At 42.2% G+C, this 18,086-nt stretch overlaps 1 protein-coding gene across 5 annotated transcripts in view; it reads right to left on the minus strand.

Moving 5' to 3' along the window:
• Positions 1–18,086, minus strand: part of CEP295 (centrosomal protein 295) — a 38,202-nt gene that overhangs the window by 15,753 nt on the left and 4,363 nt on the right. For 3 of the 5 annotated variants that reach the window (XM_081197267.1, XM_081197269.1, XM_081197268.1), the window contains 13 exons: positions 16,821–16,953; positions 15,924–16,124; positions 14,786–14,910; positions 13,374–13,467; positions 11,072–11,206; positions 9,223–9,363; positions 7,553–7,736; positions 5,612–5,761; positions 4,295–4,519; positions 3,038–3,144; positions 1,757–1,966; positions 1,365–1,480; positions 241–1,252 (listed from right to left, as the gene is read on the minus strand). In XM_081197267.1, coding sequence (XP_081053393.1) covers positions 241–1,252; positions 1,365–1,480; positions 1,757–1,966; positions 3,038–3,144; positions 4,295–4,519; positions 5,612–5,761; positions 7,553–7,736; positions 9,223–9,363; positions 11,072–11,206; positions 13,374–13,467; positions 14,786–14,910; positions 15,924–16,124; positions 16,821–16,928 — 2,808 coding nt within the window. In that variant the 5' untranslated portion in view covers positions 16,929–16,953. Of the gene's footprint in view, positions 1–240; positions 1,253–1,364; positions 1,481–1,756; positions 1,967–3,037; positions 3,145–4,294; positions 4,520–5,611; positions 5,762–7,552; positions 7,737–9,222; positions 9,364–11,071; positions 11,207–13,373; positions 13,468–14,785; positions 14,911–15,923; positions 16,125–16,820; positions 16,954–18,086 lie in introns of those variants that run through there. The other 2 variants (XM_081197270.1, XM_081197271.1) reach the window with 2 other exon arrangements.

Below are 18,086 nucleotides of genomic sequence, written 5' to 3' on the forward strand. Positions count from 1 at the left end.
CTTCAGATACTTAAAAACAGAAATATTTAGGATACATTTCAGTGCTCCCCAAAATATCACCCCACTAAAAAACAGACTTCATAATTTCCAGAAATTGTACATCTCTAGACAAGAGTTGACTGAAACGATGGCAACGAAAGTGCAGCTACTCAAAGTTTAGGAAAACAAATCAGAGACATTCTCATTCTGAATTAAACTGAAGAACATTCAAAATGTTTTCATGCCATGTAAAAAGCATACCTTTTTAATAAACTCCTTTAAAGCTTCCTGCTGCTGTTCCATTTGTTGTTTCAGCTGAGTATGTTTTTTCAGGAGCAAGTCCTCTTGTACCTTCTGCCGAGAAAGAAGAGCTTCCCTTTGCTTATCTAGCTGCTCTTGTAGTTCTTTCAAGTGTTCTTGCTGAGCTTGAATGCTCTCAGAGGAAGACATCATTCTGTCCCTTAATTCCACTATAGCAGAATAACCAGGCGTGGATCCACTTCCATTTTTTAAGGCGTAGGATTCCTGGGTCTTTTGACTCTCGCTAGAAACAAAGGAAAGCACAGACGAGAGGGGCCGCAAAGGAGGGAGGTCAGCTTGCTCCAAGGTTGTTCTTGTCCAACTTTCAGGAGGTTTGTGCTGGTGCTTTAAGGTTGCTGGCAGGAGAATCTTCTCCGCTGAAGGTGCATGAGACGTCCGTTTATCAGACCAGAGTGTTTCTGCAGACACAGAAGAGCTGCCCACAGGGAAAGTGAATGGGGCATGCTGTGTTTGAGCCACCGGCTGAGTTGTAACAGAAGTGTCCTGTGACTTAAGCGTTAATGATTCTGGAATGCTGTGAAATTCCAATGACTGTGCTGAAGGTGTCTCCACTACGCCCAGTTCTTCTGTCTGTTGGCGTGAACCGTAAGCTTGTGTCAGCTGAAAAAGCCTTTGACCCTCCAGAGTACATACATGCCCACTGCCCACATCAAACCGTTGTTCTGCTCCCCCCTGCTCTGATGATGGCACTGCCAACATCCAAGGCGGTTTTGAATGCTCAGCTGACTCTTGTACAGGAGCAGTCCCAAATGGCTGGTCTGCTGCTAGATTAACTCTCTGCAAACCACGATATCCTTGTAACTGTGATGGCGCGTCAGGGACAGAATCTTGTTGTGCAAGTCTGTTAGCAGGACCTAACAATGACGCAGAAACTGAGCGGTATCTCTGTTTCAGCTTGTTCTGATACTCATGCAGACGCTTCCTGGCTTCTTCGACCGACACTCTGTGCATCCTAAAAGAGACATATATTTATATATTTGAGCAGATAACACTTTTCAGGAGCAGAACTGCCAAGATAGCATCAAACTGGTAGCCAGGAATCTCTTGTGTTGACAGAAAAATACCTGTTTTGGATTAGAAGGCGTTGCTGATAGTCGCGAATCATCTGTATATGATCGTCCTCTGTATGATCGCCCTCTACAGAACTGCCGGCTGCCTGTAGCTCTATGGCTCTTTCAAGCTAAAGAGAAATTAAATGAAGAAAATATCAAGCACTGTGCAAAAGGCAATCACTTGAATCAGTTCTGTGGGGAACAGTTAGTTACAAATCATGGTCTCTTTGAGCAGAATCAACCATTTCAAGGGAAGAACTGCAGTTTGTTGCTTCTGCTCATTAGGTAGCAGGAGTGATCTTCATTTTCACACGGAAGCATCATCTATGGCTTAGTATGATGTGAACAGCCACAGAATTAGCAAATCCAGCATTATGTCAGACAAAACAACTTTTCTCCTTCACCTTATGTTGTACTTCCTGCTGCTGGTGTACAAAGGGGGCCCTAATAGCCACTTGTTCTGTTTGGGATTCTTGATCTTTCATTTCTTGCTCTTTTTTAAATTCCTGCTCCTGGCGCTGCAACTGAGCCTTCAGAAAATCAGCCTCCAGACGTTTTTTCTGCTGTTCAATTTGCTGAAGCAATGCCAACTGCTGTTGCTTTTGGTGCTCTATCTAGTCAAATGAATAGCAATTCTGTATGTCAGTCACAGAAGGAATCCATGGTACACAATGAACCTCCCATTAAATAAATTATTTGACAGAACAACATTTATCACAAGTATTAATTTGGATAAAATATAGAATCATAAAATAGTCATCAAAAGATTCTTGTAAAAACTATACTGCATCCTTGTAATTAAACCTTCTATGGAAACAACACTGAGAATAAATAATAACACCCATAACTTTACAAGACAGCTTTGAATTGTATGATATTGCAATCATATCGTAGTGATCACAGATGTCTAAGAAAAGGAAGAGTGAAACCTAGAAATTAAATTGAAGTTAACTGGATATTTAAGACTGACTTCTATGCATTCCTGGCATTGTGACTGTCACAAGTTTGAAACCATGCAAGTACAAGCTTACATTAGCAATTATTCTTGGCTGTCAGAAGGAAAAAAACGAGAGAACTCTATCAATTGTGTAGGTTTCCATTCCTCTCACCCCACAGAGTAGAGCAGGGATAGGAATCTCAGGAAGGGCAGGGGGGGAGGCACGCCACACACCCCTCCCAAACCATCCACTTGTGTGTTGTTGCCTTGCTGCAATGTGCCCTTGAACTCTGATAACTGCTTGCCTGGAGGATAGAGGTGTCTGTGTAGAAACTAGGGTACTTTACAAAGGTGTATTTGCATTCATTGCTCCACCCACTTTTGCCTCTGACCCTGGAAGGCTGCCCAGAAGGGAATGTGGAAACTCAGGCAAAAAAGGTTTCCCATCCCAGGTGTAGAGAACAGTTAAAGCTATTGTGTAGGTCACTGTGGGAAGCAGCCGGCTGTTTTTGTGTTTCTGGCTTTTTCATTATCTTGACGTTTAGCCTTAATTGTTCTTGAAATGAGTTTTCTGACATTCAGTTTCCTGTAATTTGAAATCGAAACACTAGTGACTTAAGTGCCCCATCTTATCGGTGTGAATTCATATTCTGCTCTTCATTATTCACACAACCCCAGAGGGAGGGACAACACACTGGCATATCAGAACGGAACTGCCACACTGCTGTAGACTGAAAAACAGTTATACCTGGTTTTGTCTTTCTGCTTCCTTTCTGAGTTTAGTTGCTTGTTCTTGTGGGTGATCTAGAACTACATTTCCAGCAACAATACTTTGGTCCAGTGTCTGCGGCAGTTCTAAGTAGACACACATATAACATGAATACATAGTAGATTAAGGAAAGTTACTCATGTTAGACCCTGCATCATTTTATATAATTTATTCTTTTAATTTCTATGCCACCCTTCATCTGAGATCACAGGGCAGTTTACAATATAAAAACACAAAAAATACAGCATAGACTTAGTTCTTGTGATAACAAATTAAATATAAAGTCATCTTATAATTTATGACAGTCATACTGATGCCACCACTGCTGGTCAGCTTCCAAAGAGGTGTTTCAGCTCACAGAAGGGGTTTGTGCCCTCACCCTGTCCCCTAATCTAGCTTTTTTTTTCCTGCTGGCAGGAAAAACAGTTATTTGAAGGGGTGTAGGAGTAATTCTGTGTCCAGGGCAGCTGTCTACTAGCTCCATCTGGTACGCAGGCTGAGATCCTACCTGCCTGTGGACTGTCTCGCCAGAGTGGTGCATGCTCTGGTTATCTCCCGCTTGGACTACTGCAATGCGCTCTATGTGGGGCTACCTTTGAAGGTGACCCCGAAACTGCAATTAATCCAGAATGTGGCAGCTAGACTGGTGACTGGGAGTGGCCGCCGAGGCCATATAACACCGGTCCTGAGAGATCTGCACGGGCTCCCAGTACATTTCCGAGCACAATTCAAAGTGTTGGTGCTGACCTTTAAAGCCCTAAATGGCCTCGGTCCTGTATACCTGAAGGAGCATCTCCACCCCCATCGTTCTGCCCGGACACTGAGGTCCAGCACCGAGGGTCTTCTGGCGGTTCCCTCACTGCGAGAAGTGAGGTTACAAGGAACCAGGCAGAGGGCCTTCTCGGTAGTGGCGCCTGCCTTGTGGAACATCCTCCCATCAGATGTCAAGGAAATAAGCAGCTATCCTATTTTTAAAAGACATCTGAAGGCAGCCCTGTTTAGGGAAGTTTTTTAATATTTAATTTAATGCTGTATTGTTTTTAACACTCGATTGGGAGCCGCCCAGTCAGTGTGGCTGGGGAAACTCAGCCAGATGGGTGGTGGTGGTTGTTGTTGTTGTTGTTCTTGTTGTTTGCCCCTTTGGCTCACAAATTAGTTTCACAGTTCTTTGAATCCTGCTCATCATCATGGTCAGTTTTAATTCCTAAGTGCAAAAAAGCCCCCACACGAACATACCCCTGGCTTCAGAGACAGGATCACTCTTTGGTTCGGGCTCAGATTCGGAGTCGTATAATCTTCTTTCTCTACTAGAAATTGTTCCAGATTCAATTGATTCAATTTCACTTGTAATTTCTGGTTCACTGCCTGTTGTCCAATGGTCTTTTTGGTTCCTGATCTTGTTTAGCAATTTTTTAAGAGCCAATTTTGACTGAGGCTCACGTGGCTTTTCAGCTTCACTACCTAAATTAAACAAACAGTACACGCATGAGCAAGAAAACCAAGGAAGCTGTTCTTATAAGAGAGTAACCCATGCAACTCATGGTTTGGTGTGACATTCATATGCGGTCAATGTGTTAAGGCCTGGCATCACTGGACAGGACCTGCATAGGCCAGAGTCACTTTCAAGTGACGAATATACAGAGGAGGGCAACCAAGATAATAAAGGTGTGGAAGCTAAGCCTGTGGAAGGACGGTTGAGGGAAAAGAGGAGACTGAGAGGGTGATATGACAGCCATCTTCAAATACCTCTGGGCTGTTATATGGAAGACGGAGCAAGCTTGTTTTCTGCTGCTCCAGAGGGTAGGACCCAATCCAATGGATTCAAATGGTAAGAAAAGATGTTCTGACGAGACATAAGGAAGAACTTTCTGACAGTAACAGCTGTTTGGCAGTGGAAACAGACTGCTTTGCAAGGTGGTGTACTCTGCATGATGGAAGGCTTTTAAGCAGAGACTGGATGGCCATCTGTTAGGGATTATTTAGCTGTGATCCCTGCACCGCATGGGGTTGGACTAGATGACCCTTTGGGGTCCCTTACAGTTCCGAAGTTCCAGTTCTACAGTTCCGAGGTTCTGAATTTTGAACAGATTACAAACTCATGAAACGGGCTGAAGTTTGCCAACCCAGGTCAATCGTTATTTCTTGTTACAAATATGAAATGTTTCAGTACTCTACCCTGCCACATGCACTCTTAATCTCTGGCACGTATAACCTGAGACTTTGCAGTGCCACCAAACTGCACATTCCTCCCCAAGGTCACATGGTTAACAAGACAATTCTGAAACCACTGAGCAGGATCCAACTCAACCCACAGAAATTTCTTAGGTTTACTGATTCCAATAGGGCTACTCCAAGTATGACTAGCATTTTGTATCACCCAAGAGTCATATGCCAGTGTTTGGCAAGATATGCATCAATGTTTATTTCTATCCTTATCATTTGACAACTGCTTTATACCATCTTATATCCAGTAGTGAATATAACTGATAGGCCATACTTGTTTTCTAAGTGAATATTAATTAATAAGAATCAAGTTTTCAGGTTTTCTCTTACTACTTGGCTCACTGTCCTTCACCTCATCCGACAAACTTGGTGGCACCTCAAACACAGAAACTGGCTCCTGGGAAAGTTCCATCTCATCCTCTTGAGATCTACTTGGCAAGGGCTGTGGGTCAAGGTGCAAAATAAGGTCTCCTTTCATTTCTGTGTAAAGAAATTAGACCATATGAAACCAACACACAACATTCTCTACTGAAAATTCCAACTACAGAGGAGGTGAGCAGTAGACATTTAAGAATGTTTTTTTAATCACACAATGCCAAGGAAAGTGAAGCCATGAAGCAAGGTATTCAATTACACTAAAGACCAATTCAGAACAACAACTATTTCTCTTACCACTAATGACTATCACTTAACATAAATTTATATTGTAATGAAGCAACATGTAATGAAACTTCAGTCAATAACAAGTTGCAACATGGGCAATATGGATGCCAGAATTCATTGTAAATATCACATTTGCAACATAAACGCAAAAGTGTCACCCATCTAAGAATCCTTAGAGATCCCCAAATTGAAATGATTTTTGAGTTTAAACCAGTTTAAACCAGTACATTACAAAATGGTAGGGGAAAATAAATAAGTTACCTGGGATGCTCTCCAAAAAAGTCCTGTATTATATATGTGAAAATTAGTTCACTGGGGGCACAAGCTGCAATATGGCGATTCCAGAGCAGCCCTAAAATAATCCCAGTACAGTGGTGCCCCGCAAGATGAAATTAATTCGTTCCGCAAGTTTTGTCGTCTAGCGAATTTTTCGTCTTGCGAATCACGAAATCCCATAGGAATGCATTGAAAATCAATTAATGCGTTCCTATGGTCAAAAAAAGTCCAAACAAAGCCAAATTTGGTACAACAACAGTTTATTAACTGCTCTTTAAAGTCACACATACTGTAAAGAGCAGTTCAAAAATTGAAGGGAAAATAAATTAACTTTATAAACAAAACATGTCTTTGTTTTTAGACAAAGGAAACAAAGTCGTGAGACGTTTTCGTCTTGCGAAACAAGCCCATAGGGAAATTCGTCTTGCGAGGCAAATCGAAAACGGAAAAACCTTTCGTCTAGCGAGTTTTTTGTCTTGCGAGGCATTTGACTTGCGAGGTACCACTGTAACTGAGAATATTCAACTGTAGGCCAAAGATGAAGAATCTGTGACCCTGCAGGTGTTGATGGACTGTCAGCCCTGACCATTAGTTATACAGTAATACCTCTGGTTGCGAACCGTCCTCCTTGCGAATGCTTCAGGTTACGAGCTCTGCTAACCTGGAAGTAGCTGCTCTTGGTAGCGAACTTTGCCCCTGGATGCAAGCAGAAATTGTGCACCAGAGGCGTGCACGCAGTGGGAGGCCCCATTCACGAAAGTGCGCCTCAGGATAAGAATGGTTTCTGGTTACAAACTGACCTCCAGAACAAATTAAGTTTGTAACTTGAGGTACCACTGTACTGGTTGGGACTGATGGAACTTTGGAATCCAACCTAAACTGGAGGGTCACAGGTTCCCTATCCCTGCTGTAGGCCTAAAGTAGTATTCCCCCAATCTGTGCTGGTGTGGAGCTTTCAATGGAAGATAAGCTTCTGTGCAAGACCAATGGACTAGGGACTACACAGATGATTATATCATTGATCTTTCTAAAGCAGTGGCTTTCTAATTTCCTGTTTCTCCTAATCAATTTGTCTAGTGAAGTCCCCCCTGAAATCTGCCACAGAAATGCATTCAGATTATGGGATGCACTGACCAGGCCTGCTGGGCTTCACCACTGCCCTTTGGAAAATGACTGTGCAATACAGAATATGCTCAACCAACGTAAAACATAACAGTGGGCAAGCTTGTGTCTTTCAGGGAAGACTGCCTGACATTACTCCAATCTCCATTAAGCTGCAAAGGAATCTCTGGGTTCCCCATAACAGTCCAAAAGTCACTTATAAATACTTACTCCTGTCTCCAGTATACATGTCTTCGAAGGCACACTCCAGCTCTCTCTGCCATTCTTCCCTGATTTCCACACGCTTGTAGGGCGGCTGAAACAACTGAGGTGGCATCTGGGCAACAATCTGTCTTCTGCGTGCAAGGTCCATGTTCTGCATATGTTCAAGCTCTTTCATTAGCTTTTCCCTGTCCTTTAACAGCAGGAAAAAATGTCCTATTAATAAGCTGTCACACAAGCCAAGCCAGTTTATTTGACAGAGTGAAGATGCTTTTAAAGCTATGATGATGATTGCTTTATGTTGGGTACTTTCCGAAGACTCTTAGTTAGCAGGTCATAAAATTAACTTTAGAGGAGCGGCATTTATTCATGTAAATTACACTCTGCTGGACAGACAAGTTTGAATATATGCACGCGCGTGCACACAAACAGTAGGCAGGGAAATGGAAGCTATCCAATTCAATAAGTACAAATGATGTAGTTGAGTTTTCTGCTAAATATACCGCTTTAAAAGCAACCTGCAATTCCTTTAAAAAGGGGGACTGTAATCTACTGCACATGATGTATAGATCAAATGCAGACATTTATTAGTCATACTTCATTATCAAACGTCAGCTTCATTTGAAGATATTAAGTGTATAATTTCAGAAGGCATATTTTGTTAATTACCACTTAAAATGAAATATTGTTTCCTTTCTCCTCAACATCAGGTGCATTAAAATTCCATTAAATATTCTGTGAAGACAAGCCCACATTATTCCCCCTTAGTATCCTAGCTTTCTAGTGCATCTACTGAATTAATACAGCCACAAGAAATAAATCTCAAATGCAGGAAGCTGAAGTTACAGAGAAGAGAACAAGGGTTGGGCTTTTTAATATGTCACCTCTTAGTACTCACTAGAAGTCAGGCCTACAGGACAACCCCCAAGTAAGTGAAACACTGGAAACAAGTGCATTGATTTTACCTGCTTTTTACATTAGCTTTAAAGCCTTCATTTTTTTAATAGACTTAATTCTATTGTGATTTTCAGCACGGTACACTTTTTAATTATTTTATTATTCCACATTGGCTTGGGTCCTGAGTTGGCAGAGAGGGGAACTGCTGAAAACTAAGTAGAGGCCCCTTTCAGGAAGGCTTTTATGGAAGAAGCAAGAATGAACTCCTTCTGCAAGCTTCCTTCTACTCACTGAACTCAGGATCCGCTCCTTTATATCTTTGTGTAACTACACCTGAATAGGTAGCTACATTCTGTGAAAGTAGGTCATGCTGAAAAGAATTCTAGCTGTATTGAAGTTCAACTCTGAAGTACCTGCACAACACAGTTAAAAAACAACAGCCCTCTTCTCCCATATATTAGAATGCTTTGCGTTTCATCAATCTTACGCCCACAAATGCCAAACCTTACCTACCCTGAGGCCTTGAATTACTTCAGCGTGGCTTTCTAAATGTTCAACTATATTTCATCTTTGACAGTGGAAAGAACATTGCACACCGTGAACCTAGAAACTGAGGATAAGCACTACGAACGCTTTAAGGGCTTGAACTTTAAACAATCCATTATTTCAGAATCTTTCTGCAGAAAGGTTAGGTGATTGTACTTTGAATTCATTAAATATACAGTGCCCAATTTGCTAATATTACTCATCTGATGTCGGGAGAATGTTTCTACTTTGCTCACCCGTGCAAGACGAACCATCTTCAAGGCATGCTTCCCTCTTAGGCGAGCTTTTTCTTGCTGTTCTCTCCTCTCTCTCTCTTCATTGCTTTGCAGTCCTTCCTTCCGCTTGGCTTCCACCTTGGCAAGTGACCGAGCATCTGGCTGGGAGTCAACCAGCAACAAGTTAGGAATACCAAGTTCTATGGTGCCTCAAAAGACTATACCCAGAGGTAAAGTTTTGTAAGTAAAAGGTAAAGGGACCCCTGACCATTAGGTCCAGTAGTGGCCGACTCTGGGGTTGCGGTGCTCATCTCGCATTATTGGTCAAGGGAGCCAGCGTACAGCTTCCGGGTCATGTGGCCAGCATGACTAAGCCGCTTCTGGCGAACCAGAGCAGTGCACGGAAACGCCGTTTACCTTCCCGCCGGAGCAGTACCTATTTATCTACTTGCACTTTGACGTGCTTTCGAACTGCTAGGTTGGCAGGAGCAGGGACCGAGCAACGGGAGCTCACCCTGTCATGGGGATTCGAACCGCCGACCTTCTGATCAGCAAGTCCTAGGCTCTGTGGTTTAACTCACAGCGCCACCCGCGTCCCCAGGTAAAAGGTACTGAACCCAAATACATTTGGGATTAACTTCCCCACCCAACTACCCAAGGGTGGCCCTCAAACAATATGTCAAGTCTCTGTGATTTCAACCTCAATTAGACAGTAAACTATAAGGAAATAATGTACTGTACAGTCTGGCAACTGATTCAGTGGCACGGCCTAGCAGAGCAGCAACTGTGTGCCCTACTAAGGGCAACAGCTTTGCAGAATGGAAAATAATTCAGTAAATTGTGTGAAGTGTGGAAGGACTGCAGCAGAATATATTGGGGACGTCCGAAGAACCCCATAAGAGCCTGCTGTAAGAGCATGACGTCCCTGCTTCTGGTTTAATCAAATAAGAATCTGCTCATTTGAATTTGCTGCTAGAGTTAAACACAAAATAGTGGGAAGAAGGAAACTATGAGAGGCAGAGAACACGTGAACTTAAGAAGAGCCCGCTGAATCAGGCCAAAGACCCATCTGGTCCAGGACCCTGTTTGTGCAATGGCCAACCAAATGGAAGCAGCACTCCCCCCCCCCCGTTGCATACCATGTTGAAGTGGTGCTTCCTTTTGTGTGTCCTGAATTTTCAAATATTCCACTTCATTTAATGAGGGAAGGGGTTGCAGTTCAGCAGTAGAACATCTGCTTTCATGCAGAAGGTAAGTTCCATTTCCCACAGACATGCATAGTAACAAGGAAAATTGGGTGAAACAAACTTATTTAAGGACTTGCTATTTAGGTTCTATGATATAGCCCAGGCATAGGCAAACTCTAGCCCTCCAGATGTTTGGGACTACAATTCCCATCATCCCTGACCACTGGTCCTGTTAGCTTGGGATGATGGGAAGTGTAGTCCCAAACATCTGGAGGGCCAGAGTTTGCCTATGCCTGATACAGCCGAACATAAACAGCGTACACAAAAATTGTCCTCATTTTGTTTTGCAAATAAGGCTATCCTGAATCAACAGTCTCAATCTTTTACAGGTTTTCAGTAAGAAAAGCTCCAGTTTTAATATTTGTTTTTGCAGGAATGATATACATTAATTTCAAGTATTCCACTTAGGAATTCCATACCCACAAGAAAAAAAGTGGCTATAATCCAAGAGGACACTGGGATTCCAACTGTTGAACAACACAAAGGCAAATATTTGTGCTTCCCAATGCTTAATGCTGATTGTCAATTTTCCACAACGGACAGCAAAAATTCAGCAAGTGCTTCTGGAATACTGCTACTGCCGTTACACAAAGTATGCGACATGCAAAGTAAAAAACAGTCACCTGGTCTATGTTCATTTCTCTATCTACATATGGATCACAGAGATGATGGTGAAGATCACAGAGATGATGGCGAGTAATCGAAAAAGTGTCAGTATCACAGACTTTCACTGTAGAAACACTCTTCAACTCAATATTCTGAAAAGTTTGAAGAATAAATTTGTTTTAATAGGATGGCTGTGCTAAACAACCAAGAACATGAACAGTACAAGGCCACCCATTACAAACAATGTAAAACCTATCTAAAGACAGATGTCTCCAAACTCCCACCAAAACTGACCAAAGTGAGAGATTTAGGCATGTCTGTAAGAGGAACTCCACATTTTCCCATATATAAGATTGAGTGAATATATGTGTGTCATTATTATTATACTAATGTTTGGGGGTTCCCCCCCAAAAAAAAATTGGCAGTGCAGCGGTGCTAGAGATCTGCACAATAAATACTAGGAGTGTGCATAGCTCTGTAGGAAGGTCAAATAAGACGACAAATATAGGTGATTCAGGAGTTCTCCGCACCCCAAGTCAAAGCAACATGTCAATAACCCTGAGTCAAATATGGATCCCAGCAAAGCCTCTGTCACTGTATCACATCTGTTCCGTATACCTCTCTATTTTCCTAGGGTCTTCATCCTTCTCTATACCCATGAGCTTTGCAGAAATAAGGCTAGCCAAAACGTTGTCTGTGGAGCACTGAAGAGCTCTGGATTGTTTCTGTTACTACAGTGGAACCTCATGTTGCGGACGTAATCCGTGAAGGAGGCACGTCCGCAACCCACAGCATTCACATCCTGAAGTGCCGCATCTGCGCCAGCGTGATTTGGTGCTTCTGCACATGTGCGAAGCGTGATTTAGCGCTTCTGCGCATGCAGCGAAACCCGGAAGTAACCCGTTCTGGTACTTCCGGGTTTCCCGCAGTCCACAACCCGAGAACACATAACCTGAAGCAGCCGTAACATGAGGTATGACTGTATTATAAATTAAATATGTATACCGCCCTTCATCCATCGATCTCAGGGCAGTTCACAATAGAGAAATACAATATAAAAAACACAGCAGTGAAGGAATTTTTTTTTAGTTAAAAGCTTCATGTACCTTCTTAAAAAACAACAAAACCCTACATTGTTTTACGGGGGGGGGGGGGCGATAAACAGAGCTTGCCTCATACTGTCAGGCCAATTTAATACATGCCAGGCATACCAGAGCAGAAAGCACCAGAAATGAAAAGCCAGTGTGAAGCTGCAGAGTTTTTTTAAGTGTACAAGTAAAAAGAAACACCACCTGGTCACCTCTTAATTATTTTACAATAAGAAAAAGAGACAAATTCCCTATCCCCTGTACCTGAAAATTTCATCCACTTTGGTCTAAAGGGGCAAAATGTTATGGGCATTTTTAGATTTCCAATTACTGTATAGTGAACCCAAAATGCAGATCAAAGCGGAGAGAGCACAGAGCAATTCGGAAACAGATTAAAATTATTATTTTTCAAGTACAAGGCAAATCATGGGTGACATACACATCCCTAACAAATACCTCTTCAACGAACTAAAAGCACTGTGCATACAATATACCAATGACCCTTACAAAACCCACTCAGTAAGAGGAGACGGTACGACCACCCAGGAGATTAACAGGGCACTGGGGGTTTTCTGATCTCCCTTCACCTGGAGGGAGATGGGTAAGGTGCTGTACAAATCTACTGATCAGCTCCATCAATGCATCCCCCTCACAAGGGTATGGGTAATAGGAGGCTATTGCCCCGCCAACGACTGCTGCCATCCCTATAGTGCAGATCATAGGTAGAGGCCAAGAAATAATGGCTGCCAAAAATTGCTCAGTGCATGTACAGTTTAGGCAATATTTAATTGTGGGCTCTCCATTATAGTTCACACTCTTAGCCAACATGCTACATCAATGTATTTCAAAAGGTAACATATTAACCAGAAAGAGAAATCTATCACGAGATTAACTCCAGCATGTAATTTTCAGAGGCAGGAAGAACGATGGGAGGAATTCAACACTGCACTCTTCTGATGGCAGCACAAGCATTTCTGATTGCCAGATGGAGCAACTCCTCACCCCTCTTGTCCTTTCACTGCATGCTGTTCTGGGGGCAATCCTGACCCTCCATAACAGACTTGGGGGAAGTGTAGAGGGTCTTGCCATTCAACATGTGCTATCTGTTGTACTTGTATAAACCAACTTCTAGGCCTCTTAAACTTAAAAAAGGAATGCATTAGTCCCTATGATGAGACTTTTAATCACATAGGCTCCAACATCTTTTAAAGTTTCTGAAAAGAATACTCACTTCAAAGGGGGGAGGAGGAGGAGGCGGCAGGCTTGCAATTTTAGCAGCTCTCTCTTTTTCGACATCCAACGCATTCTTCCGTGCATTTGCTCTCCTTGTTTAGAAGGGGGAAAGCAAGAAATAAGACATTCCAATCAGATTTTGTGCATGGCTGTATCAAGCAAATAGTAAAACATAATCAATATTTTTATTAGTTGGCTATATACTGAATTTCAAGAATAAAACTAAGAGGCAGCAGGCTGTTATCCAACTCAGTGACAAGTGTTTTTAAAAAGGGCGAGAACCAGAGAGCAGAATGGAACTTCCCACAATGCCCTGCAGGTTATTTTGACTCGGTTCCCTTTGTTACGTTGCCCTTCCAATTCCCAGAAAAAGGAATAGGCTGGTCTATACCACATGTTTTGGGCTACAACTCCACCAACATGGCCAATAGAAATTAGAAATTTGTAGTCACAAACATCTGAAGGGCACCAGGCTGGGGAAGACTAGTCTGTAGACAAGAGCCAGTAATGGTTAGTGTCAGACTAGAACCTAGGAGACCAGGTTTCAAGTCCTCAGTCAGCCATGAAGCTCACTGTGTGACCTTGGGCCAGTCACTCAATGCAATTCCTAATACAGTGGTACCTCGGGTTAAGTACAGTGGTGCCCCGCAAGACGAATGCCTCGCAAGACGGAAAACTCGCTAGACGAAAGAGTTTTCCATTTTGGAGGTGCTTCGCAAAACGAATCTCCTATGGGCTTGCTTCGCAAGACAACAATGTCTTGCGAGTTCCTGCTGGTTTCCCCCCCCCCCTTTTTCTAAGCCGCTAAGCCGCTTATCAGCTGATCTGATCAGCAGATAAGCCGCTAAAAGCCGCTAATAGCGCTAATCCGTCAATGGGCTTGCTTCGCAAGACGAAAAAACCGCTAGACGAAGAGAATCACAGAACGGATTCTTTTCGTCTTGCGAGGCACCACTGTACTTAATTCGTTCCAGAGGTCCGTTCTTAACCGGAAACTGTTCTTAACCTGAAGCACCACTTTAGCTAATGGGGCCTCCTGCTGCCGCTGCGCTGCCGGAGCACAATTTCTGTTCTCATCCTGAAGCTAAGTTCTTAACCTGAAGCACTATTTCTGGGTTAGTGGAGTCTGTACCTGAAGCGTCTGTAACTTGAGGTACCACTGTAATTACTGAGAGGTTCTGCCAAAAGTACGAGTAAGCAGAAAGGCACGTGCTAAAGCAAGGCAGCCCCATGCCCTCTCCCCTTAACAATTCAGCCTTCTGCTGCAGCCCCAACTCAAGAGACACTATTGGGCTGTGCAGGGGGCTGGAAAGCATGAACGCATGAACCCAGGTGCAACCCTACATATGCATACATGCAAGAGACTTTGAGACATTAAAGCAGTGAAGGTTCATTTTATGTACAATTTACCTTGTTTGCTCCCTCAGCAACTTCTCTTTTTTATTTTTCTGCTCCTTTAGTGCTTCCTTATGCCTCTTTTCTGCTCTTTGTTTCCTTTCCTTTGCCAGCTTGGCCAGAGCCTCCAAATCCGGTTCCTTTGAAATTAAATGTATATGTTGAACGATTGTCATAGAAACAAATTAATATCAGAATTTTAATTCAAAAAGCTTAAAAGTGTATCCAAGACGTCAGGTAAACTTCCCTTTTGTGCAGATGTCATGACCTGTCTTTGTGCCAGCTTTTAATAGAAAATGTTTGCAGGGGCTCAATCTAAGGAATAATTTTGCCATCAAAACGTGCTGTGGAGCTAGTGTTAGCTCTAATGGCTGCCTTTCCACCAGGACTGGGTCTATACTCGTTGCTATTGAGGCAGGACCCACTAGAGTAAAGCTACTGTATCAACTTATGAGTAAAATGGAATTTTCTAATTCCACTGAAAGTTTTGGAATTTTACTCTAATACCTTTTCTTTATCTCTATAGATGGTGCTATGTTAAGTACTTGCTTCACTTTAAGTGGACGTTTAATGATCAAAATGTTGATGGCATTAATATTTTGCACTGATAAAAAGGCAAGGTTTATTCTCAGTATGGGAGCATCTTTGTAAATATCAGTGTTCCACACCATTTCCCCATTCATTCGCTTTCAAAGGTTCCAATGATCATTATAAATTTCAAATCCACTAATTTGTCATTAGCTGCCTCTTCAATATACAAGTTGAACAATTTCACAGCTCCACTTATTCTAGGATTTAACATACTTCAACTATCAACAGATTAAGTAGTGCCACCCCCTTGACAAACAAAACTGAAGTCTGCAGCACAGCTGTGTACTACCTTCATTTTACACCTGCCCAACATTTAACTATTTGCCTTATTTTGCTCTATTTGCATGTTTAAATGTATGGCACATAAATTCATAGAGTCTGAATTTCCATATGTCTTCCTTCACAAATACAGATGTAAGAAAAAAGCAACACCTGCCAACTTTGTTTTATCAGTACACGATTACATATATATTAGTAAAATATACAGCTTTTCTAATTTCAGTTGAGTAGATATTTGCAGAAAGTCTTGGTTGCTATAGTATCACATCCATAATTTACCTACATTTTCCTTTGCTTGTCTATGCCCTTCTCCTATAGCTCTTAAGCTTGACAGATAAAGCTTTTCCAAGGCTCGAATCTTTTCATCTTGTGCTCTCTGCCACTCTGCTTTCAGTTCTTCTGCCAAATGATGCAGCTGCTCATCTCTTCTCTGCTTAACATCTTGCCTTATCTGCAAAGCAATATTCTTCTCCTGCTCTCTAACCTGGAGGGGAAAATATATTTGTTGATGATTTTATATTTTGTAGAGGACTGTAGACTTCTTTTTAAATTGTTATTTTACTTGAATTCTTTGTTCACCATACTTAAACCCACTTGCTTTACTATGCTGGACCGTTATCTGCTTCTTGACAAATAGGGCACCTGTGAAATGAGGGCCAGCAACAAAGAAATAGAACAGGCATAGGCAAACTTGGCCCTCCAGATGTTTTGGGACTACAACTCCTATCATCCCTAGCTAATTTGACCTTGTGTAGCTGACACCTCAGCAACACTGTAGTCAAGTTCCCTCTACCCTTTTTCGCTCCTGAACGGGAAATTATATGTGGCTGAAGTGCTCTGGTGTCTTGGTGACCAAATGGACAGCTCTTCTCTCAACCATGGAACCAGAGAGGGGGGCAAGAATTGCCATACAACTGAAGATAGGATCCCCTTCCATCTCTGCAGCTCCCAGACTCAGAATCAGTCTGCTCCCATGCAGAATGAAAATATGGAAGCCTGCAGATTCAATTTCTAATGCAGGGTTTCCCAAGCTTGGGTCTCCAGCTGTTGTTGGACTACAACTCTCATCATCCCCAGCTAGCAAGACCAGTGGTCAAACATGATGGGACCTGTAGTCTGGAGACCCAAGCTTGGGAAACCCTGGCCTAAAGGAAGGCCATTCCCAACAATGCAAACACACCTGCTGTAGCCTTAATTTCCTTCTCCTTTCATGTTCTTCTTTCAGCAGCTGAGCTTCTTCATTGGGACTAAGTCTAAGTCCCACAGCTTTGGCCACTTTTCTTTTCATCTTTGCAGACGTGTGATGTTCTATTCTGCATTAGCAAAACAAAATACAACAGGAATAAACTTTGTTTCACTCTAACTTAGTGAAGATAAAGCACAAAATTAACAGGTGTCTGCAACAGGAACCAAAAAGCTTATTCTCACAGCAATAATTATGTTCAGGTAAGACAACAGCATGGGCAGGAAATGAGACTGAGATTAATCAGCTAACCTTCTGTAGGCATACCTGCCTTCCTCTATCTACCAATCCAAACCAATCCAAATAACTTTATTGTGGGTAGTGGAGAACGCTATCTGGCATTGGCACCACCTGACTATAATTAACATGAACAATGTGCAAGTCGTAAGAATGGACTAACATTAGTTTTGAGCCATTTCTCTACAGCCATCAATGAAATTAAATTCTAGTTCTTTTTTTTTACCCAATACATATTTAACCCTCTTCAATATGGCATACAATCTTCTAAGCAAATGATGAACATTTTAGCCGTACATCCTTCTGCAAGCATAACACCCCATTCACTTCACGAATAGCGTATAAAGACTACTTTCACCCTTTCAAATGGAATGCTTTTAAAAGTAATGAAGTGTGCACAAAAATAAAAGGAAGAGAAAGTAAAATGAATGGGGTTTGATTACTTGTCACCATGCTTTTCAGACACACTGTCATCTTGTTTTCAAATTTCTCACCGCAATCAAAATGCTGTTCTGAAGAACTGAGCTAAAGCTTTCCTGGAGAGCTGAAAATATAACAAGCAATATGAATGCACCTCAAGGTCACGCTGCCTTTGGGGCATATTCCCTCCATACTTCAGAACTCACACAGATATGTAATTGCTCTGGTGGATAAATGGGCACAGGATTCAGCTTACATTTTTCAAAAGCAAAAGTGTATCGCACAAGCTGCTTCAAAAGAAAAGCACCACTGAGGGTTCATAAGGCCTCCAGTGGGTAGAATTTCATAAAGTTTGACCAACAAGCAAAATCTTAAGATCTTCCTTAATGCATCTTTTACCCATGGTATGTTCAAACAAGACTGTCTTGGGAGCTCTCTGACCTTGTGTAAAAAAAAAGAATTTTAACTATGTAAAAAAGAAAAAAAAGAAAAATGAAAAGCAGACATTTGCATTGAAGTGACAAATATCAATACAACGAGGATTCT

This window comes from Podarcis bocagei (genome assembly GCF_964188305.1).
Source record: "Podarcis bocagei genome assembly, chromosome: 6".
In the NCBI taxonomy this organism is placed as follows: Eukaryota; Metazoa; Chordata; class Lepidosauria; order Squamata; family Lacertidae; genus Podarcis; species Podarcis bocagei.